The 17,450-nt window shown below is 31.8% G+C and overlaps 1 protein-coding gene across 2 annotated transcripts in view; it reads left to right on the forward strand.

Moving 5' to 3' along the window:
• The first annotated feature begins 2,280 nt into the window (after positions 1 to 2,280).
• LOC132731053 (complement C1q-like protein 2) overlaps positions 2,281 to 17,450 on the forward strand; it is a 44,133-nt gene continuing 28,963 nt past the window's right edge. Inside the window, exons 1-3 of one of the 2 annotated variants that reach the window (XM_060717162.1) lie at positions 2,281 to 2,418; positions 3,100 to 3,186; positions 4,339 to 9,410. In XM_060717162.1, coding sequence (XP_060573145.1) covers positions 2,316 to 2,418; positions 3,100 to 3,186; positions 4,339 to 4,757 — 609 coding nt within the window. In that variant the 5' untranslated portion in view covers positions 2,281 to 2,315 and the 3' untranslated portion in view covers positions 4,758 to 9,410. Of the gene's footprint in view, positions 2,419 to 3,099; positions 3,187 to 4,338; positions 9,411 to 17,450 lie in introns of those variants that run through there. The other variant, XM_060717163.1, reaches the window with a different exon arrangement.

Genomic DNA, 17,450 nt, shown 5'->3' on the forward strand with positions numbered 1-17,450 from the left:
AGCTAGTAGGAATGTTTATTCAATTACATTTAAATCTATACAAAAATGCCTTCAAATAACATGTATTTCTTATGTTCGAAGGAGCTTTCCTTTTGGTTACGTGTTATATTTAAGGATGCAAAGTTCTACTAACTACTACTGTTTTTGTTATTCTTGGCTTAAGTGTTATTTTGTTTTTTCTTCATATTTTACTTTTTACATGATATAGCTTCATCTATAGTTTCGTTTTTGCAAACATAATAGAACCTTTATCTGCTGTAATAATTTACAAAAATTGACAAGGTTTAATTATATTACAGAGGTTGATTTTTTTGTGTCCTTATTTTATTCATCATAATCTCATAAGATATTTAAGGCAATGATGCATTGGGTATTGTGTTAAAATACAAATACTTATTAAGAATAAGAATTTAAAAAAAGTTTTCAAAGTCATTAATTCTTGAATGAAACATAACAAAACCAATTTGAAAACTTAGATGCTGTTCAAAATTGTGAAAATTCTGTTATAGCTCACGTTTCGCTCAGTGGTGAACACTAAAGGTTGTTAACACTAATGAAGTCAAGGAATATTCGTCAGAAAGTTTGATGTTATTTTAACAAATCCGAAAATGTTTACTATAAGGTCAGAAAAGAGCTCACCAGATCCTGTCAAATTTAAACATCGTTTGCATTTAAAAAGAGAAATCCTATCATTTTTTGTTCGTTTGAAATAATGTTTTTAGGTAAAGCCACGTTGGGAAAAAAGTCGAGTTCATCCGTACAAACATTAGGAAACTTTGAGATTTACCACTTTGGAGGTCAAAGATCCGAATGGATCTGAATCAAACTTTGCCAGAACGTTTCTTTTTATAACACCTAATTGGAGTTTAAATATGGATTATATATTATGATACGTACGAAAGAAAGCCCATTACACTCTTAGAATCACAGATTTCAATATAATATTGTATCTGAAACTCGTTTAGTCAGTTGTCATCTTGAATTACGTCCACATGGAAACCTAGAAAAAAATTTTAAGATCCATTCTCTATAAAAATGGCCCCGTGCTTCACTTCAGTGTTTTTATATTTTCTGGTCCCTCGTGATCATTGATTCAAACACCTTTAAGTGAGGAAATTGGGTACCGCTCTTGAAAATTAAGTACTGCTCATGCCGGTGCTAGGTGACGTGAGGGATTTTGCACATTTTCATCATCCCTCATGTACAGAATCGATCAAACCGAGTCTACAATGACCATGTAATTTTGTGTGGTTTATGCTTCCGAGGGATCAAACTTTATACAGATTTTTTATTTTATCTTAAATAATGGAACACTGTTATAAAGGTCAAAAATAGGTGACCTGGTAACTTCCAGTTGTTAAGCTCTTCTTATATTATTTCCAACGTTTAAAAGATGAATGTCGAATGAGTCTCAAAATAAACATTTTTTTCATCACCTTCATTTAATCAGTTTGCAACTTTTTCAATATCCCTCACTTTCTAAATTATTTAAAAAAAACAAAACTGTTTTCTATGTAATGTGATCATTTTGCCAGTCTGAAAAGGGGTTGTAAACAGCAACAAAAATGGTGTTCATTGTGTACTTTGTGTTTTTTGTCCTAATACAACTTCTTGCTGCTCGTTTTTCTTCTGCCACTGAACCGGTATGCTCCAAGTTTTCTTACGAGGAAAAGCTTCTTGAAAAAATGATACGCACGGAGATTAAAGTAGAAACCACGCAGAATGAAATAAAGAAAACAGAAGAAACTGTCTTGAATACACTTGTGGAAATAAAAAAGACAGCTTTGGATATTCAAGATAAATTCGAGGACTTCAGAAATGAACAAATAAAAGAAATGCAGTCAAAGAAAGGTAAGTCCTTTTGTTTTAAGAAAAGTATATTTTTATTTTTGTGAAAATAGATATAAAGAATATATTACGAATGTTTACTAAAGATTTTACACTAAAGACCGTATCGATGATTTTATTGACTCGGTTAAACAATGACTTATGAATGAATATAACTTACATGTATTTATTTTCATATACAAGTGCTTTCAAACAATCAATACTTTGAGTATGATTAACTGTTATATAAATGTTATATATTGAAATGAAATCTCATAAAGGCGAAATGTGAAAATAACTAATAATAATCCAATTTACGCCGTATGACACCTCATTTAGCTCTCGATGTATATAGCTCTCCGGAGAGAGCTGTAAGACATATAGCTCTTTTAAGAGTTAACAAACGAGTTATATATTAGTTGCGTAACAGCGCCAGCCTGATGAAGATCCGATGTGTAATAACATTTCGGTATATTAATCATGATGTCATGTTTTTTTTTTCAGAGCAAATCTCAAACCAATTTGAAGAATTGACAAACAATATCACGGTGAAAGTGGACAATGAAGGGAACATTTTGGCCAAACGTGAAGGTACTGTTTTCATTATTTCAATGTAGTTTTCTTCACTGATACCTTCCGTCATGAAATTATCAACTACTGAACATCAAATGAAAAATCCGATTTTCTTTATACTATTTTTAATGTATAGAAGAACATCGTTTGACCTATGTTACATGAATCACATCGGAGCAAAAAAAAACAAAAACAAAAAACAACAACAAACAAACGATTTGCTTAATATAAGGTCATTTGATAACGAATTAGTATTTTTAATTATGTCGAATTGATGATGGTGATGATGAACCGTAAATGATGATTATGATGATGAGATACTAATTATCATTATTTCGATGATGTAACTGGTAATGATACTGATGATAATAATTATTGTGATGATGATGATGTTAATGTTCAATTTAAAAAAAAAAATGTCTGAGTGTACAAGAAACCCTATGCCAAAATATTTATTGCATTGCATGCTTATACTTTGAGAGCTCTATCCGTCAAAAAGGTGCATCTTGACGTATACTCTTTGTTGGGAGCTATATACGATTTCGTATTCGTTGTAAGATGTCGACGAATAAAGATCCCTGGAGAGCTATATTTGTTGCGTGACGGCGCCACCCTAATAAAGATGCAAGATGTAATTGTTAAATTTATTTCTGATATTAACATTTCGGTAAATAAATCATTGATGATAATATTTTTCAGAGCAATTCGCAAACCAATTTAAAGAATTGACAAACAATATCACGGTGAAAATGGAGACCGAAAGGGATATCTTGGCCAAGCTTAAAGGTGTTTTTTTTTAAATATTGCCAATGTAGTTTTATTTACTAATATATTCCGTCATGAAGGTATCAAAAACTTATCGTCAAACGAATAAATCCGATTTTCGTAATACTGTTTTTATTGTATAAAAGAGGGTGATAACATGATTATGGTGATGATGTTAATGATTTACTTGTGATGATTATTTTGATGACGCCAGACGGTACCAGTAATATTGATGATGATGATGATAATTGTGATGATGTACTGATGATTATTATTTTTATGTGATGATTTGTTGCTATGGTACTGATTACAATGATGATGATAATGATAATCTGGTCATGATAATGATGATATTGATGATGTCGTGACAATGATAGTAATTTTGCTATTGTTGTTGTTGATGATGATGATGTCCTTTTGGTTAATTTTGAAGATGTGCTGATAATGGTGATGATTATAATGTACTGACGATGATGGTAATGCTGGTGATGATATTGATGATACTAACGTAGATGCATTGATGCTGCTGCTAATGATGATAATGATAATAATAAGTATTGTTGTTGTTGTTGTTGTTGTTGTTGTTGTTGTTGTTGTTGATGATGATGATGATGATGATGATGTACTGGTAATGAAAATGATGACCTACAGATGTCGATGTTCTACTGATGATGGTGATGATTATTGAATGATAATGATGATGATGATGTTGATAATGATTATGATGTACTGATGTTGATTTTCTATTGATGATGGTAATAATTGCATGATCATGATGATGTTGTGATGATGATGCTGATGATGATTATTAAGAATAAGATAATGATGTAATGATGGTGATAATGATCAAGTACTGAACATCAAATGATTTAACCTGATTTTCGTAGTTCATCTTTTTTATTTAAGTATTTCGTTACTGCTTTACTGTTTTTTTTTGTCTATGAATGGTAACTCAAAAATAAACGAATAATTAAACTGCTATTTTATTTTAGATACTTGAAAGCAACTCGAGAACATTATGTTTTCGTCTTTTATGTTTTAGGTTAAAATTCTATGAATATCTGGAAATTTTACATAATGTTTAGGTTTTTTATAATAAAAATAATTCAACTGAGTTTGATCCTTTTCAGTATACCATAGATACTAAAAAAGGAAGTAATTTTGTATTTACAGAATCAATAATACAACCAAGTGTAGCATTCCATGTTCACAATGTCAAGGATTTGGTCCTTGATACCAAAAATGAAGTGCTAGTATTTGAAAGTATAATTACAAACGAGGGATCAGGATATGACAAGTCAACGGGTATATTCACAGCACCCGTAGAGGGAACTTACTTCTTTACTGTACATGTCTGTACTGCAAACAGTAAATATTCTCCTATTGGACTAGTCTTGGATAGCACATTTGTTGCAAGATCGATAAATTACGACACGGATTCTTATACTTGCAGTTCGGTATCGGCCATTGTAAGAATGAAGTCAGGAGGGCGTGTTTGGGTGGCAAGTACATCTGGTAGCACGGCTTACGTTTTATATACACATAACTTGCACATCATGAATACTTTCAGTGGAATGTTTATAAGTACATAGTCAACATTTTTATTAGTCCCCTACCGGTTCAACCGTTGGGAACTTAAAGTTGACCCTCCGCCCGTCTGTCCGTCAGTCAGTTCGGGCAAACATCCAATGGTCTATGATCTTCATTTCGTCCAAAATATTAGTTAAAAAAAGAAGGAAATCACAAACCGACTTGTTTATGTGGTAATTTTACTGGTTTATATTGAAAAGTGCCACATAAAGATCAAAGAAAAAGTACATAAACTCCAACTCCAATACCAATGTTGACACGTCCGCCTATCCGTCCGCAAAACTGAAAGTCCTGAAAACATTTTAATGAAACTTGATATATGGGGAGATTATGCACGTCTTTTTCTTGTCTTCCTATGTTGACAACTGTAGTTGCTATGGCAACAAATAGACTGAAATATGGCAAAATTAACAAAAAAAAAACTGGATCCCGTGACAAAGCAAAAAAGGACTAAAATATTTTTATGAAACTTTTATGAAACTTGAAATATAGGTAGATGGCAGTTTGGAGATTATGCACATCTTTTTCTTTTCTTTTCTTCCTTTGTTTAAAAATGTGGTGGCAACAAATAGGCTTAAAATATGGCAGATATAAAAATATTAATATTACTCAAATAGGACTGAAAATTTGACAGTATGGAGATTTTACACATCATTTTAATCCTGACAATAGGGAATATTATACTTACCAAGCGCCGGCAACCTCGTTTTTACGCTTTTTCACTATAAGTGGTATTTACTTCAAACTTCAAATAAATGTTTCTGATTAAATATACGACACCATATGTGACAAGGTATACAACTCAAAAAATATCAGAACTACCCCCTTGAACTTAGAATGATCATGTAAAATGTTGTTATTTTATAACATTATTTATATATACTTCAATTATCATATACGTGTATATGTTTCTTATAATCACTCAAATCATGTGTAAAAAATCAATATTCTAGCTTTACTATTTTTTTTCTGGAAATTATTATTTTCACTCAAACACCTCCATTTCTGATAAGTTTTACTTCCAACTCCCACCTCATAATAATATGACAAGGTTTATCAATCTAGCATCCATATTTCCAGAAATACGTCCTTAAACTTTGAGTTTTTCTAATTCATTCTTACTTCTCTTATTTCTCCATGGTTTTACTTCAAATGTAAATTAAATATACATTCATTATCAACATCTACATCATATGTGATTAGAGTTATAAGTCTAGCGCCTGGGGTTCCATAAGTATTTTCATTTTGAACTTGAAAATTTGAAATTTGTTAGTGTTTTTTTTAATTTTCTTTTTTTGTGAAATTGTATATTTGTAACTTGTTTTTCTTCCACTTTTCTTCTTTGTGACTATAAATGGTATATTATTTAAACTTTACATAATTGTTTATTGTAACACACTCATCATGTATGACAATGTTCACAAGTCTGGCATCATTTTTCAAGAGACATCTCCTCTTTAAAATGTTATATTCTGGTAACAGCCAGGGATGTTAAAAGATACACCCTAACTCTTCAGAGCACTGCAAGTTTGCAAGTAAATTTACAAACATATTTTTTGGGCTTAAATCTGTACAAACGTTAACCTGTCAAACATATTTAAAATAAAAGTTTTATTAGTATTTTGTAGAGCTTTGAATATTTTTTTTAAAATCATGGACTTTTATTGAAAAGGATCAGAAACTATCGTTAAGCTTAAAACGTCAAAACGTTAATATTAATAGTCAATTCAAGTCCATTTTAAAATAAACAGTTGCTTTAGATTAATATAATTTTTAGCTCGACTATTCGATAAGAATAACTAGAGCTATTGTAGTCACCCGAGCGTCGGCGTCTGCGTCGGCGTCGGCGTAACCATTTATGTTAAAGTTTTTGTAATAGTTCAAATATTTTCAAAGTCCATTGACATATGGCTTTGAAACTTTGCACACTTGTTCACTATCATGACCCCAACCTGTAGACAGGAGGAGGTAACTTTATCAAGCATTTTGACAGAATTATGCCCCTTTTTCGACTTAGAATTTACGTTAAAGTTTTTGTAATAGTTCAAATATTTTCAAAGTCCATTGACATATGGCTTTGAAACTTTGCACACTTATTCACCATCATGACCCCAACCTGTAGACAGGAGGAGGTAACTGTATCAAGCATTTTGACAGAATTATGCCTCTTTTTATATGCCCGAAAGGGCATATTATGTTATACCCCCTGGCGTCCGTCTGTCTGTCTGTCTGTCTGTCTGTCCGTCCGTCCGTACGTCCGTCCGTCTGTTAGCAATTTGGTTTCCGGAGCATAAGTTAAGTTCCATTTGGCCAACAATGTTCAAACTTCATAGGATGATTGTCCATATTGGGTAGAAGACCCTATTGATTTTGGGGTCAAAAGGTCAAAGGTCAAGGTCACTATTACCTTGATACTGAAACAGTTTCCGGAGCATAACTTAAATTCCATTTGGCCCACACTGTTCAAAATCGTAGGATGATTGTCCATATTGGGTAGAAGACCCTATTGATTTTGGGGTCACAAGGTCAAAGGTCAAGGTCACTATTACTTTGATACTGAAAACAGTTTCCGGAGCATAACTTAAGTTCCATTTGGCCAACAATGTTCAAACTTCATAGGATGATTGTCCATATTGGGTAGAAGACCCCTATTGATTTTGGGGTCAAAAGGTTAAGGGTCAAGGTCACTATATCCTGAAAACTGAAAACAGTTTCCGGAGCATAACTTAAGTTCCATTTGGCCCACAATATTCAAACTTCATAGGATGATTGTTGATATTGGGCAAAATACCCCTATTGATTTTGGGGTCACTAGGTCAAAGGTCAAGGTCACAATTACCTTAAAACCAAAAACAGTTTCCGGAGCATAACGTAAGTTCCATTTGGCCCACTTTATTCAATCTTCATAGGATGATTGTCCATATTGGGTAGAAGACCCCTATTGATTTTGGGGTCACAAGGTCAAAGGTCAAAGTCACTTTTACCTTAATACTGAAAACAGTTTCTAGAGTACAATTAAAGTTCCATTTGGCCCACAATATTCAAACTTCTTAGGATGATTGTCCATATAATGTAGAAGACCCCTATTGATTTTGGGGTCACAAGGTCAAAGGTTAAGGTCATTATTAATAACTTAAGTATTAATCAACCTACAGCTGTAAAATTTTATAGGATGAACAGCTAATTCCCATATCTTACAAATGCTTCATCCTTACTAAAAAAAAAAAACACTTTCGGGCATATAATGCTCCGCCTAGCGGTGCTCTTGTTCGACTTAGCATTTACGTTAAAGTTTTTGTAATACCTTGAATATTTTCAAAGTCCATTGAAACTTTGCACACTTGTTCACCATCATGACCCCAACCTGTAGACAGGAGAAGGTAACTCTATCAAGCATTTTGACAGAATTATGCCCCTTTTTTGACTAAGAATTTACGTTACAGTTTTTGTAATATCTCAGATATTTTCATAGTCCATTGACATATGGCCTTAAAACCTTGCATGTACTTGTTGACCATCATAACCCCAACCTGTAAACAGGAGGAGGTAACTCTATCAAGCATTTTGACAGAATTATGCCCCTTTTTCGACTTAGAATTTACGTTAAACTTTTTGTAACACCTCAAATATTTTCAAAGTTCATTGACATAAGGCTTTGAAACATGTTGAACTTTTATGCTCTTCTTTGAGAGCATAATAGGACTCTCTCCAAGGCCTATAACTGTAATATGGATATAAATAAAAAAAATGCCCTTTTCTCTACTGAGAAAATTTTACCTTTTAATCAAGTTTTTTTTACTATCAAGCACTAAGAATAGTCGAGCGTTGCTGTCCTACCGACAGCTCTTGTTCTAATTGCAATATGGGTTAATTGACTATATTGCATTATATTACAATACAGGCTTGTTAATATTTTTGCACTCGTAATGAAAATACTAAGATTGCTTCTGTCAGTAAAGTCTATGCAGTAAGTTATGTCTACTGAATTAATTTCTCTTCGGATAATGCATTTATTTCCTAAACAAGTTCAATTAATGCAACAAAACATTTAATGTAATTTTTTTGAATTGGACTTTCTTTTGTTTAAGCAGCATTTAGAAAATATGTTTATGTTGAGATATTCTGCTTTAATTTTGATATACATTGTTTTAATATAAAGATGGACTGAGGAATTCTGACTTAAAGATGGACTGAGGAATTCTGACTTTTTAAGAATTTGAAAATTAACAAATATACAATAAAAAAGATCACAATGCAACACCTGGTTCACTCATACTATGTTTATTTTGAAGGTTTCTTTTCTGTATTATTGTTTCTTGGTACTGAATTGAACTATGTACCGCTCATGCTTAAATCTCATGTATTTGATTTGTTCAAAGTTTGCAAATAGTATACACTAACCAATGAAAATCCTGAGATTTATGATATAGCTCAGAAAAATGTTTTATAACATCCAGTGCAGATATTGCAATGGAGGCTGAGAAGCTAGTGAAGCTAAAAATAGTAGTCATGTGACCTTGACAGTGCTTGAGTGGCAATTAACAATGAGACATGCACCTTGGTATTAATTACAGCTGTCATCACTGGATTAAAAGAATTAAAAAAGTTGATGCAAGTTAGTTGTTTTATGAAACAACGACAATTTCAGTTCTTATTTAAAGGTGTTTTATGAAATTTTTATGAAACAAGGACAATTTTAGTTCTTATTTTAATTTATATTTATTCAGAAGTGTCAGTTTGTATTTTATGATTAAATAACATCATTTACAAAAAATATTATTTGTGTGACTGAAATTGAAAATTTATGAATTGGACTATTACAGCATGCGGAGAAAGAAATTCATTATCTTACAATTATCTCAAAATTAAAAAAAAATACTTAGTGCACCAGTCCATTATGCAATCATTTGATTGGTTAATTTGGGATATATGCTATTCGAAATTGACCAATGATAGTAGTGTATTAGCAGACTTGTGTTAAAAATTAAATTTATTCTACAAAAACTTGAAGATTGAAGACCAATCTGAGTATAGTTTAAATTTTCAAGCTTCTTATACAAAAGGCCTCTCTTGGCCTTTATGCTATGGACAAAAAATATTTCCTTCATTAAGGTTTATTGTTTTACTTTCCCTTTGTTACATGATAATTAGATTCATATATTTGCTTTGTTTTCTACTGTTTTTGCATACATGATAGAAAGTTTATATGTTGTATTCCCCTACAAATGAGCTTTGATATAAAGATTAAAACAATTTGATTGTCTTTGTTTTGTTTTGATCATCATTTAGTACGTAATATCATCAATTTTAAGAGAGACATTTTGTATTCCCGTTTCCTCTGGTTATTAGTCCGCACGCAGATAAGTAATCCAGGGGTTCGTGGTTCGATCCTTGTTAATTGAACTCGAAAAGTGAATCAAATGGTCATTTGACATAATGTTGTATCCAAACACAAGAGGTTTGGTCACACCAAGACGTATGCGTAGAAAAGGTCGACCTTTAACAAAATCCCAGGCAGAAACATATAAACAGACAGAATATTAAAGTCCATCCATGCAGGTATAGCATAATGTAATCATAGTCGACATTTAATGTATTGTATGTGTCTGACAAGATTTGATGGTCATCTAAACATACATATTTTGAGATACCCACCCAAAGTAACAATGTTTTTTCTTGATTGATCTAGGCATGTGTTGCACTACAATTACTACTCACAACACATGTTCAATACATCAATGAGCAGCGCCATGACAAAACCAACATATTGCGTTTGCGACCAGTATGTGTTCCAGACCAGCCTGTCCATCCGCGCAGTCTGATCAGGATTCATGCTGTTCACTTACAAAACCCTTTAACAAGTAGAAAAACTTATACCGAACAGCATAGATCCTGATCAGACTGGTGGATGCGCAGGCTGGTATGGATCCATGTTGGTCGCAAACCCATTATGTTGAATTTGTCATGGTACTTTTGTGGGTAGTAAATTTTAATCCATTCTGGAATGACAACAAGTTTGACAGTGCACTTTTATAAAAATTCATATCATGACTGTGACTTTGACTTTTGAGCCAGGGACCAGATTCTTGCACGTGACACATTATTATTATGTTGAACACATAAATGCATAGATTTTTTTTAATCCATCTAGGAACTATTGATTGAACACGAACATCAGGGTATTTTAAGAAAAAAATCCTTTGAGTGTGATGTGGACCTTAAAAGTATGAACCTTGATTTAGGTCACAACACATCATGCCAATGTGATTCATATTTATACACAATTGTTTTAAAATCTATCCAAAATTGACAAAATATGGACAGGACACAAAGTTGAAATGGATGCTGCAAAACAATTGTGCCTCCCAATACTGGTGGACATTTAAATAAAATAAGGTAAATAAGATCTCTATTAAATATTTTAAAAGATGGAAATGCAGTCAAATTGGCAAGTTTATGCTGGTAAAATGTGTGACATGCCCCCATATAGTCTTTGTTTTGAAAGTTGAGTGCAGCAAATGGTCACACATTTCACCTGCAGAAACTTTACAAGTAACAGAACTTTCTTTAATTGTGAGAATAGCCACCAATCAAGGTAGCAGTTAAATTATTTTGAACATAAAAAGAACATTAGTTTTAATGGTGCATTCATGTAAAATAGTACCTATTATTCCTACTTTTTGGCCGGGTTGCACTGGTGCAAACCCGGGTTATAGTATGTTGGGCGGCGGGAGGGCGGGGAAAACTTTCGTAACAGTTTTCTCAGCAACTACTTATCACAGCCCATTTATATTTGGCATACAGCATTGACACGTGGTCCTATACCGTTGGATTCGATTTTAGGTCTGTCGCTCATCCACTTCCTGTTTATCGACTTGGTTAAATTTTCAACATTAATGGTCAATGGTAAGAAATTTTCGTAACAGTTTTCTCAGCAAGTACTTATCACAGCCTCTTGATATTTGGAATACAGCATTGACACATGGTCCCATACCGTGGGATTAGATTTCAGGTCTGTTGCTCATCTACTTCTTGTTTATCGACTTAGTTAAATTTCCGACATTAATGGTCAATGGTAGGAAATTTTCTTAACAGTTTTCTCAGCAACTGCTCATCACAGCTTCATGATTTTTGGCATACAGCATTGACACAGGGTTTCATACGGTGGGATTAGATTTCAGGTCTGTCGGTCATCCACTTCCTGTTTACCGACTTAGTTAAATTTGTGACATTAATGGTAAATGATAGGAAATTTTCGTAACTATTTTCACAGCAACTACTTATCACAGCCTTTTGATATTTTGCATACACCATTAACTAGTGGTCACATACTGTGGGATCCATTTTCAGATCTGTCGATCATTAATTTCCTATTTACCGACATAGTTAAATTTTCGACATTAATGGCCAATGGTAGGAAATTATAATATTTAGCATATAGCATTGCCTCATGGTCCCATACTGTGGGATTCGATTTCAGGTCTGTCGCTCATCCACTTCCTGTTTACCAACTTAGTTAAATTTTTGACATTAATGGTCAATGGTAAACATTTTTTGTAACATCACAGCCTCATGATATTTGGTATACAAATGCAACCCGGCCTTTTCTGTCTTTGACCCATTTTTTACTGAAAATGTTCCTACTTTTTTTTACTTTTTGCTTCGAAACTTTCCTTTTTTTTTACCGACTTTTTTATTTAGGCCAGTTGAAGGCCTGCAGAGGCAGATTCAAACGTCTGCATGATACTAAGTAAATTCGTCTAAGAGCTTGGTCAATAAGAAATAGCCCACTTGAATGTGATGATTTTTTAGCCGCAAACATATTCAGCTAGTGAGTATATAACTTTTAAACTATTTTGATATATATAAACACTTTTGATAGTATATATATAAAATATGGAAGCGTAAATTATGTAATATTTTAACTCATTAAATTTTCTAAATCATCTTTCTTTAGGGTTTATGTTATACATTATCAGGTTTATTCTCTTCTACAGGCCTCTTCCACTTGGGATAATTCTTTTAAAATAATAGTTTTCAGCTAGAAATCAATTAACATTAGGTTACACACTATAGGGTTGGACCCCAAAGTACATAACGCACTTTGAAGTGCGGTGTTACATGTTTAATCTTTACGCCGACTGGGGATATGGAGATAAAACATTGAATTTTTATGTATTGTCTCTCGATGATAGGAGTAATTTGTCACGGTGTACAAAATATTAACATATCATTTCGTGCGACGTGACTACACTATTTTTGGCGAGCACTTGTATAACATGTCAGCAACTTATCGCTATACTAGATAACATTGCCATGTCAAGAAGATCATCATAATTTTCCGGTTTCATCTTGAGTTCAACCCTGCAAAATGTGATAAGATCGCCTAAATAGAATAAAGACATTCATCCATTATGACTGTAAAGTCATTGTATGTTTGCAATGTTAAGTGTTTTCATTGAAACCCTTAGTAGTAAATAAAGCACCATCATTCTTGTCATTTCACGGCAATAACATATTTGCAAAGGGAAAGTTGAAAAAGCATCATTAATACAAACCGATTCTTGTTATGAATGTAGACATAAAAGAAATCTGATTAACCCGTACAATATAATTGAATGATAATTATTTATCAAAATAATATCTTTAACATTTTCATTTACAATGTAAGAAAACACAATTACTTACGCTTGAAATTCATTTTACTTCTAATTTTGTGATTTTCAGTTCGCAAATGCCGGTTGGTTAACGCACATTGGATATTTAATACTGTATTGAAATAAAAAAATAATACTTATTTAATATAGCTAATCGGAATGTTTATTCAATTACATTTTATCTATACAAAAAATGCATTCAAATAACATATATTCCCATGTTCGAAAGACCTTTCCTTTTCGTTACATGTTATATTTAAGGATGCAACTACTAACTACTACTGTTTTTGTTATTCCTGGATTTATTGTTTTGTTTCATATTTTACTTTTTACATGATATAGCTTCATATATTGTTTCGTTTTTGCATACATAATAGAACATTTATCTGTTGTAATAATTTACAAAAATTAATGATGTTTAATAATATTATAGAGATTGATTTTTTGTGATCATGCTCATAAGGGATTTAAGGCAATGATACATTTGGGTATTGTGTTAAAATACAAATACTTATTAAGAATAAGAATTTAAAAACAAGTTTTCAAAGTCATTAATTCTTGAATGAAACATAACAAAACCAATTTGAAAACTTATCTGCTGTTCAAAATTGTGAAAATTCTGTTATAGCTCACGTTTCGCTCAGTGGTGAACACTAAAGGTTGTTAACACTAATGAAGTCATGAATATTCGTCAGAAAGTTTGATGTTATTTTAACAAATCCGAAAATGTTTAATATAATCCTAGAAAGAAAAGAGCTCACCAGATCCAGTCAAATTAAAACATCGTTTGCATTTAAAAAGAGAAATCCTGTCAGTTTTTGTTCGTTTGTGATAATGTTTGTACGTAAAGCCACGTTGAGCAAAAAAAATCTAGTTCATCCGTACAAACATTAGGAACCTTTGAGTTTTAACACTTGGAGGTCAAAGACGCGAATGGATCTGAATCAAACTTTGCCAAAATATTTCTTTTTATAACATCTTATTGGAGTTTAAATACGAATTTTATTTTATGATACGAAAGATACAGTCTTGGAATCACAAATTTCAATATATTATTGTATCTGAAACTCGCTTAGTCAGTTGTCGTCTTGAATGAAAAAAGGTCACTAAGTCCAATAACATGAAAATCTAGAAAACATTTTTAAAATCAATTGTCTGTAAAAAGTTGCCCGTACTTTACTTAAGTGTTGTTATATTTTCTGGTCCTTCGGGATCATTGATTCCAACACTTTTAAGTGTCGAAAATTGGGTATCGCTATTGAAAATTGAGTTCTGCTCATGCCGGTGCTGGGGGCGTTGGGGATGTTGCAGATTTTCATTATCCCTCATGTACAGACTCAATAAAACCGAGTCTGCAGTTTTCAGTTAATTTTGTTGTGAATAATGCTTCCGAGGGATCACACTTTATCCAGATTTTTGATTTGATCTTAAATAATGGAACACTGTTATAAAGGTAAAAAAATAGGTGACCTGGTAACTTCCAGTTGTTTAGATCTTTTTATATTATTTCCAACGTTTAAAAGATAAATGTCAAATGAGTCTCAAAATAAACATTTTTTCAACACCTTAGTAAAAGAAGTTTGAAACTTTTTTAATATCCCTCACATTCTAAATTATTTAAAAAAAACCCACTGTTTTCTATGTAATGTGATCATTATTTGCCAGTCTGAAAAGGGGTTTCATACGAACAGCGACAAAAATGATGTTCATTGTGTTTTTTGCGTTTTCTGTCCTAATACAACTTTATGCTACTGAACCGGTATGCTCCAAGTTTTCTTACGAGGAAAAGCTTCTTGAAAAAATGATACGCACGGAGATTAAAGTAGAAACCATGCAGAACGAAATAAGGAAAACAGAAGAAACTGTCTTGAATACACTTGTGGAAATAAAAAAGACAGCTTTGGATATTCAAGATTAAAAATTCGAGGACTTTCAGAAATGAAACAAATAAAAAGAAAGCAGTCAAAAAGGAAGGTAGGCCCCACCCTGTTTTAGAAAAAATTACCCCATATTTTTAAATATTTGTGGCAAATAGATATGAAGAATAAATTAATTTCGAATTTTTTCTTTAAAATTATTTCAAATAAATTTTTGGGTCATTTTAATTTTCCTTTTATTCGGGGTTTTTAAAATTTTGCCTTTTTAAATGAAAATATTTTAAAAAATTCTAAAAAATTATCTTTTTGAAACATAATTTGTTCCCATATAAAAATGTTATTATATTGAAAAGAAAAATGTTAAAATTGGTTTAGAAGGGGAAACAATGGCCCACACTTAATTTTTGGCTAATAGTTATGTAAAACTCAAAAAAGGGGAAAATTTTGAAAAATTTTAATTTAAATACAAATCCCTTTTTTCACCGCATCTTGCTCCTCCGGGTGAGCATTATCCGGTTGCGCTGTAAGAGCTTAAAAACGAGCTAGTTATATTTTGCGTTTAAGAACGCCACCCTTATTAAGATCCAAAAATGTGAAATAATCTTTGGTATATAAAATCATTATATAATGTAGTTATTTTTTCAGTGCAAAGTCTTAAAAACCAAATCTCAAGAATTTTGACAAACAATATCACGGTGAAAAATGGAAAACGAAAGGGGGATTTTTGGGCGCAAAACTTAAAGGGATTTTTTTTACATTATTTTCAATGCAGTTTTTTAGCTGAAATCTTCCGTCATGAAGGTAATCAAATATTGAACATTTATATGAAATAAAATCCTATTTTCGTCTTATACTGTATTTTTAATGTATAGAACAAGTTTTGATAAAACTTATATTTCACTAAAAATTTTAAAATCAACATTTTGGGAAAGGGGAAAAAAATCAAAAAACAAAAAAAACTTGACCCTCTATTTTTGGGGCCATTTTTATAACGAAAACAGTGTTTTTTAAAATATTTCGTATTTTATGATGGCGATGATTTTAAAACCCTTTTTTTTTATGATTTAATTTATAATATTTACTAAAAAAATTATTATTTTTTATAAATTTATTTTTAATGAAAAAATTTATTAAAAAATTATTTTTTGAAAGTGTTGATGGTTCAATCTTTTAAAAAAAAAAGTCCCGGTATAGAGAGGACACACATTTTTCCAAAAAATATTTTTACATGCAATTTAATTTGGGGGCTTTAACCGGTTTTAAAAATTTGGGGTATTTCTATTAAAAGCCCCCTGTTTTTTGGGAAACTATATTTTTTACAATTGTTTTAAGATGCGGACGAGTAAAAGATTTCCCCAAGTTTTATTCGTTGCGTAAAAAGGGGCCCCCCCCCTTAATTAAATTCCCAAAATTTAATTTTGAATATTTTTTCTGGGTTTTTAAATTTCCCGGGATATTTTAAAACATTGATGTTTTTTTTTTTCAGAGGGGAAATCTCAAAACCAATTTAAAGAATTGACAAACAATATCACGGTTAAAATGGGGAACGAGAGGGATATTTTGGCCAAACTTAAAGGTTTTCCTTTTTCTAGTATTGTCAATGTAGTTTTCTTTACTGATATCTTCCGTCATGAAGGTGTCAAATACTGAAAATCAAATGAATAAATCCGATTTTCATTATACTTTTTTTAATGCATAGGACAGGGTGAAATTATGATTATGATGATGATGATGATGATCATTATTTACTGGTGATGATTATTTTGAAGACGGAACCAGTTATAATGATGATTATAATTGTGATGATGTACTGATGATTATTATTATTATTTGATGTTTCTTTGTAATGATATTGATAACAATGATGTTGACAATGATGGTCTGGTCATGATAATGATGATGATGATGTCTTGACAATGATAGTAATGTGTTTGTTGTTGTTGTTGATTTTATGATTCCTTTTTGGGGATTTTTTAGATGTTCTTAATTTCGGGATGATTAAAGATGTAAGGGCATTTTTAGTAAAAGGGGGTTGATGATACTAACCCTAAATGGGATTTTATGCCCGCTGCTTCTTTGCCCCTCTTTAAAAAATGAGGATGCTTTTAATGACGAAATTTAAAATTATGACTACGGAGAATGTTATGAAAGTACTGATTTG

The sequence above is a fragment of the Ruditapes philippinarum genome, unplaced genomic scaffold (assembly GCF_026571515.1).
Source record: "Ruditapes philippinarum isolate M1 unplaced genomic scaffold, ASM2657151v2 ctg1239_1_1_1_1, whole genome shotgun sequence".
Taxonomy (NCBI): Eukaryota; Metazoa; Mollusca; class Bivalvia; order Venerida; family Veneridae; genus Ruditapes; species Ruditapes philippinarum.